Below are 7,786 nucleotides of genomic sequence, written 5' to 3' on the forward strand. Positions count from 1 at the left end.
CGGCATAAAGACAAAAAAAGCAGTAAAACTGATGCAAAGCTGTCTGACACATGGGAATCCCTCTCATTCCTCCCAAGTGTTAAATGCAGTCCAGAGCATGGCTGGTCTAAAGAGATGCTGCTTCCCTCAGCATCACCACTCAGCCAGACTGGCCCTTCAGCTATTGGTCCCATGGCTACTGTTCCAACTTGAGCTCTCTAATCACTCTTAGCAGAGCTTGCTTTCTTCTGTAGTGCTCCGAGACACACAGAGGCTTCCCTCAGCTATCCTGGAAAACAAGAGGGACCTATAAACAGAATTACTCAAAATTATATCCCTCCATATTTTAGTGTTCTAGATCAAAGCATCTTAAGCATCTCAGACAGTTAAGATTTACTCTTACATGTTGTGCAAAACACTGATGTAGTGCTCTGTCTACAAAAGAGACAAAATATCAACAGCCCCCTTCAACAGTGCAGCTCGTTTAGTCTTTATCTACTGGCAGCCTGCTGGCCTTTGGGGGGGCAATCTGGTTGATCCAGAGAATTTGGACCCAATGCTACTTGTTGGAATTGAAACAGAAGCACGAGTGGTGGCTGAGCGACAGGCGTCCGGAGGTGGGTCAGATCTCCCCGTTTCCAACTCACTCCCTGCTCGACACCGCAGTTACATCTCCCAGACCCGCCACAGGTCTTCGGCACGTTTGTTCACCCGCCTCAGCTACTGGAGAAAGCTCTCTACTGTGCAAAGGCTTCACATCCTTCTGCTTAGTGGAGTTTCACTTGGCATCTGTAATTCAGAACTACTTCCACCTGCTCCAGCAAACGCTGCTGTCTCTGCCTCTGCCCCTGCTAAACAAGTGCAGCCACCGCAGGGCTCTCCGGAGCCTCCGCAGCCAGCCGCTGCACGCACCCTGGGGCGGGCACGTGTGCGGGTCCTGAGCGAGGATCCACACTCCTCTAGAGAGAAACACAGCAGCATGTGCCTCAGGGGAATGCCGGAACGGGAGAGAGGGCTCTGCCACTCCCTCCAGGAGCTATCCTCAAGCCTTTCAAGTAAGAATCCTACCTTTGCCCCAAAGGTTGTCACCCACCAACCCTGGTCCTTTCTAAAAAATCTACAAGCTGGACAGGAGCAAGGAATTCTTACAAAGTCACTCAACACACTGGCACAAAATGCAATAAACAAGGCTTGCTTGCTACGAGCAGCAAGTAAAGAACTAGAGGGTGGCACGAGACTAAGATTTTTCAATCCAGACCAAGTCTGATGTTTAAATGCCACAATTACTCAGTGTGCTTTTGATATCTGCTGCATAGAGAAGTTGCTCACTTGATGTCATATACTCAACAAAACATGGTTTCTCTCTGCAAATTGAGCCTTGTGCGCGCGCACGCATACGCTTGTGGTGTGTGGGGGATGTGTGTATGTGTGTGAAAAAAATAAAAACAAAATAAAATAAAAAAGAATAATTACAGTCAGGCACTTCCCCAGGCTCAGCAGCTATTGCTCCAAGAGCTTCCATCATTTGTAGTCCATGAACAAAATACAGCAACACGTAGCAAACTATGTATAGAACGTCAATAATTTAAAAAAAAAAAAAAAAAAAAAAAAAAAAAAAAAAAAAAAAATCACAGTCTCCATACCTTTTATAATTGATAAGAAAAAATAACTCAGAACTAGAACATATAAAGAATGGAAAAGTGATGGCTTTTTTTTTTGTTTTGTTTTGCCTTTTTCTTTTTTTGCACAATAGTTGGAGAGCAATCGCTCCTCCCCAACATTTCATCACAGTGAACCATGGAGCGTGTCCTGGGGAAGGGAAGGGGAAGCAGCGGGGGGAAGCAAGCAGGATTAGCAAGTTACACCAGAGGCACCCTATAGCACAAGGCAAAGGGACCAGTAGCATTCTGCACTCCCACAGTCCAGTGAATTCACAATCTCAGCTGGAAAGTTATTTTTTTCTATATTTACCATGGGAATGAAAAGGGGGAAAAAAAAAAAAAGTGGCTAAGCAACAAAGGAAAGCTCAAGATGAGACTGCCTTAGCTGTTTGGCAAAAATTAAGAAGTAAGCAAGGTGCTGGAGAAATGAGGCATATCCCCGTTAACTGTGAAATAAAAGCAATTTGTTAAAAATATGAAATCAACTACTCTGTGGACAGAGACATGAGACTCCAGGATAACACTGAGCACTTGCCACTCCACAGATCAGACAATTTGCAATCATTACATCATCAAAAATTAAAACTTTTTTTCCTGTCATATTTAAAATTTCTTTTTTTGTCTTTTCTTCACAATGAAGCCTCTCAAGGGGCCAAGAGCAGAGCAGGTCAAACCAGGTTGTACTCCTTCAGGTTGAGCTGTAGGATGGTGTCCTTGACAGCTGCAAAGACGAAACGGATGTTTTCTGTGTCTGTGGCACATGTGAAGTGAGAATAGATGATTTTATCGCTGTCAGGATTTAAATCCACAAACATCTTGAGAATGAACTCACGGGCTGCCTGTGCATCCCTCTGTGGGCCTGCAGCAAACAAAGAAACCAGTTAATGGATTTACGCTAAGCACATCCCCTGGTTTGATCCATCAGAATAATTGCTAGTGCACTTTTTCTTATGTGTTACAGAGCTATAAAGAAGAAATTAAGATCATTTCTTGCATTAAAGTCCCAGGAGCTGAAGTGTCATATGCTTTTCTGTTACCTAACCACAACCTACAAAAGGCATTCTTCCGAGGCTGAGAGTTCTGACAGACTCCAAGGCGTCACTTCAGACCGCGCTCTGAAACACAGCGGGTGGAAGCACCCTGCGTGCGCTGCGCTCACAGGTAACGGTGACAGATGTTACACGTCACCCAACGCTCTCCTCTGGAGATGGGGTGTGTTTTTCATACAGATGGATCTTAGGCACTGAAGGATACAAGTGTACGTTCTGCAAACAAGGGTCATCTTCAGCCAAAAGCGCGGTCTGTCCTGACTGGCTGGTCAACTCACAGGAGATAAAAACCAGAATTTTTGCCAGTATTTCCTTCACATTGCTGACAACTTCTCAGAAAAGCCACCTACTGGTATTTTTTTCACAGGATTGGTGTTGCCACATTCCCCCTGTCAAGGACCATCTCTTGGGAGGTGGGCTGATGGGCTACCTCCCACTCCGAGCCACGCAGCATCCCTGGCGGAGCTGCAATAAATACTTCCGTGGTACTTCCTGATGTTGTGATCGTGTCCCCAGGCATTAAGCGCTATCAGCAGCATGCGCTAGCTGACCGATAAGCTCACCAGCCGTTCCTGGCCTGCTGCAAAAACAAGATGTTTTCCACCACTGACAATTTCAGAGTGCTCGTGCTTTCAGACAGCAGGGGGCAGGAAGCTCCAAAAGTGAGAAGACAAGTAATGAGGAGCAATTTCACTAGTCCTTTAAAAGAGGAGAGCTGTCTTTTGCAAAATGGCATTTCTTCCTTTACCTTGTATTTTTATTTTCGTCCCTGCTCAGACGTCTTACCAGCAAATCTTAAGTGTACTCAACTGAAGAGCTTGAAATGCTATTTTGGCTAAAGAATTTTGTTTCAGATGGGTATTTCTGTTTCACATAGATATTATTTTTCCACAACTGCAGGTGGAATAATAATCCCATGCTACCTGATATTTTTCAGCACTTGAACAACTCAGATGTCTGACCAGTCAGTTTCTCAAAACAAGGACTCAAGTCACCTCTTGACTAGAGGGTTAAAACGCCCAGTATAGGAATGAAGTTGTCACACATTTATGAAATGGGTTATATGTGCAAGCAGACAGGTAGGAAATTTAGACTTCCATTATTTAATACTTTGAAGTGCATACTGGGGTGGGGGAAAGCAATTAGTCTAGGCAAGGTTCATTATTTGATCAGATACCAGTTACCTACATATGATTAAGACAATTTTTGTGACATTTTCTCATCATTGTAGGTATTCCTTCTCAAACTAGGATGTTTTCCCCATCTCCAGATCTGACTTTTCTTTAAAAACCAAAAAAATCCTAACCAAAGCACCTCCACCCCTTCTTCTAGATATAATGTTCCTCCTTAAAAGCCACTCACCATCAAACTCTGGGAAATAGTCAACAAGGTGGGAATACAGGATCTTGTCTTCCAACAGATCTTTCTTGTTGAGAAAAAGGATAACAGAAGAGTTTTGGAACCATGGATAAGTGATAATGGTTCGAAAGAGAGCTTTACTCTCTTCCATCCGGTTCTGTAATAAGAAAAAGAGAGACCTGTTTTCACAAGTGAGCACCAAGATGCCTTTCTGCTACCTGCACACGTACTCAGATCTGTATCGATCCAGCATCTCAGACACTGTGCAGAGAATACTTTGGCCCCAGGTGGGCTCTGGCTCAAGCTGCACCAGTAAATGGAAAGGAAATGCAAAATCTGATGGACTCAAGCTTCATTTAACTACCAAGCTGTTCCTATCAGAAGGTTTAAAATTCATGTTATGCTCTGACAGTCATGCGAGAAGACCGGCCACAATACTTTGTGAACATGTTTTGTCTAGCAGAAAAGGAAAAACTGCTGTTACCTTAACGTGAAAATTCCGTATCGCACCTTCAAAGAGACCAGTCACTATCTAACAGGACAGCAGTCACGGCATGAAGTAATTCAGTGTGGAAAAGAGGAATGGGTGATTTTCAGAAGCATGCTGTCAGACTGCACAGCGCCTTCCAAGGCACACAGAGCTCAGCAGGTTCAGAGTATTTCAGTATGACGTGAGAAGTACAGATGACCTGAACACACTGGGCATTCTGGGGACTTCACGGCCCACTGAGGATCGTGTTCCCTTTCAGCAGGAAGGCCTGAGGGCCAAAGCCAACTATACTCGTTAATTCAGCCTGGCACCAAGCGCTTTGGTACCAACCTCCACGAAGCCAGAAAGACATTCCTCCCTTCCTTCCACCCTCCTTCGGAGTTCCCATGCTTTGGCTTACCTCGTTATCAGATTCCACCAGAACTTGGTCATATTCACTAAGTGCTACTAAAAACATGATGGAAGTCACATTTTCAAAGCAGTGGATCCACTTCCTTCGCTCTGATCTTTGACCTCCAACATCCACCATTCTAAGGAAGAGAAACACATACAGTATCACAGAAGTAGCTGCAGTTCTGTCCAAAGGCAAAGGACCAGCATACCATGAGAAGGAGTGCAGCTCTCTACCTTTCAAATTAACCTGGCACGGGGATGTAAAAATACGTGCTTGCTAACAAAATCAGGTTTACAAAATATCCTGTTCCAGAAATAAATTAAACTGAAGAGATGGCCACAGATGAGTGATACCAAATTCAAATCCCAAGTATCAGCATTACCATTTTTAGTTGCATTCTGCTTTAGTTGCATTCAGCAGTCCTGAGTCTGAAAAGACAAGTCCTTCAAAACTCTGCTCTGTCAGACAAGCAAACTATTTTTATTTTTTATTAAAGCATCTGCTTGCCTCAAAACTTCTCTCACACAGAAAGCTTTCTTTAGTTATTAAACTTTTCTTAGAATCTGCTGTTTAACAGTTATGCACTTTGGCTCCTCAGTTTCAAGTCCCACCTGTATCCTATGCTAAAATTATTGTGTCACTCGCCTAAAGTGCAACACACAGTCCACCTCTGATAAAACCCTACACCTATTTCATAGGTCAGGAAACCAGAACAGGGAGAGGAACTTTCTGTAACTGAACGGTCTAAGAAAGAGGATGCAGGCTTCTTTAGTTCTCTCTTGTAACATCAATACTGCGGTAGAGAAGGGCAGGGAGCACGTAAGTACCAGAGAGCTAGGAAGAAAATTGCTTTGCAACAGACAGGCATGTCACTGTGCCCTTTATGCCATGCTCGATCGCTGGCGTAAGCCTCCAAACACCATTTACTGCTACAGCAGCAGCACAGGCAGCAAGTTCTGGTGCCATCCTGAGCGCACAAGGCAGGCACAGCACAACAGTTCTGAAGGCTAGATATCACACACAAGGAAGTTTCTGCACAAAAAGTGGTCTGTTTTTGAAGGAGAAATAAATGGTCAAAGTTGTTTGAGCTAAGCATTTTTACAGGGAAACACATTTCAAGTCAAGCACTGCCCAGACCAAGCTTCTGCCCCCTCCCCTTGGCGGCTTACGCTGCCCACAGCTCCCTGAGCCGCCTCAGCTGCCAGCAAGGCAATCCTTCCCAGCAGGGACACCAGCCCCTGCAGGACGGTGAGCTGGGCTCCAAGTGTCACTGATTCAAAAGCACGTTCTGCTTTCCGACAGCCAGTGCTTCAGCTTGGGAGTTCTCCCTTACTCAGAATGAAATGTTCGACCATCCCCATCACAGGGCTCCCGTCAGCAGACACCAGCACATCGCAGCACACACACCCACTCAAGCCTCTCAACTAAGCACCTGGGTGCTCAAAAGCAACCCAGAACTCATCCTTCCTGAAACCACATCACGCCTCTCTCAGTCCAGCTGTAACATGAATACACCATCAGTACCTGAAGATAATATTCTCTAGGTCAAAGGGGTACTCTATGATACCGGTTGTAGGAACTCTAACCCGTAGCACATCTTGCTGAGTTGGTAGATATCCCGGGGTAGCGATACGATCCACGTCGCTAAGATAGCTGCAAGAAGCACAATGGAAAAAAAAAAAAAACCAAAAAAAACCCTACCTTAGGTTCCAGCACATAAATACACAGATTTAAACACCACTACGTTAACAAGGAAGGCAGAAGTCACCTGAACCATTTAAAATACGATGTGGAAAAATAACAAAATACTTCCTTGGGGAACAGTAATTCACCAGCCATCCTCTCTGGAGGATAAACAGATGTATTAAGAACAGCTTTATCAACTCTGCATAGGAGCGTGGAAGACCATCTTTACTACAGAGAAAGTTTAAGTACAGTGGATGCTTATGTTTCAGAATCAAGTCTCATACAGGCTTGTTTATAAACAGAAAACCTCATGTCACCAGACTCAGATTTTATTAATAATAAATCCATTAAGTTACACATCCATGTACACCTGTAGGCCAAAGGACAAACTTGAAGAGAAAGAGCAATACTTCTGCTGCCTAAGAGCCAGGACCAACACAGATGGCATAAGGCAGAAATTCCAGCCTCAGGTATAGCCAGAAGCAGATGTGTGAACAACTGTCTTTATCACCCACCAGAACACCTCATACCCTCATGAAAAGTAGCAAATGGTAAGGAATTTCCAGATCTAAATCCATGCAGAAATAAACATAGCTTCTCCCATTTCCAGCAAAGCTCTTTGCCTTTCTGGAGCCAGATGTGAGCAAGTTACCAGTTACCTGCTGCCACTGCTCTTTCATCTTAACTTTTCCTAAGGACACTTCTGGCTGACAGAGGCAAAGTGCCTTCCTCATATGCTGATTTTTAACCCAATACACATAGCCAGCAGAGACCATGTAGCTTGTCTAAAACACTAGCAAGCCTCATGTGCCTCAATGAAAAAGGTAAAAGGTACTTTAAACAAACTATGCAGTGAAATTTACAGTAGCATTGCTGCCCTTTGAAAGAAACTCTAGACTTCAATAAAAAAATTTGTTAGACCATCAGTACCACTCACCAGTGCATGCCAGTGACTATACACTTACTATTTAGCTGAATCAGAAAGCTGATATTCTCTTCTCCTGTCATAACACTCTTGTATTCCAGGGTCGTTCCACAATGTTTTAATTGCACTTACATATGGCTGCTCAAATGTCATGACCTTTTCTACGTCCACTTCCCGGATCAGCACTGCATTGGCCTGGAGATTGAAAAGGAAAGGGGGAAAAAAAAAAGGCGGGGGGGGGGG

General features: G+C 44.2%; 1 protein-coding gene across 1 annotated transcript in view; it reads right to left on the reverse strand.

Moving 5' to 3' along the window:
- Window positions 1–1,607: 1,607 nt before the first annotated feature.
- LOC113489339 (guanine nucleotide-binding protein subunit alpha-11) overlaps window positions 1,608–7,786 on the reverse strand; it is an 8,290-nt gene continuing 2,111 nt past the window's right edge. The window contains exons 3-7 of the mRNA XM_026864966.1: window positions 7,584–7,738; window positions 6,457–6,585; window positions 4,939–5,068; window positions 4,052–4,205; window positions 1,608–2,499 (exon numbers count right to left, since the gene is read on the reverse strand). Coding sequence (XP_026720767.1) covers window positions 2,309–2,499; window positions 4,052–4,205; window positions 4,939–5,068; window positions 6,457–6,585; window positions 7,584–7,738 — 759 coding nt within the window. The 3' untranslated portion in view covers window positions 1,608–2,308. The remainder of the gene's footprint in view (window positions 2,500–4,051; window positions 4,206–4,938; window positions 5,069–6,456; window positions 6,586–7,583; window positions 7,739–7,786) is intronic.

This window comes from Athene cunicularia (assembly GCF_003259725.1).
Source record: "Athene cunicularia isolate RWA chromosome 28 unlocalized genomic scaffold, athCun1 chr28_part1, whole genome shotgun sequence".
NCBI lineage: Eukaryota > Metazoa > Chordata > Aves > Strigiformes > Strigidae > Athene > Athene cunicularia.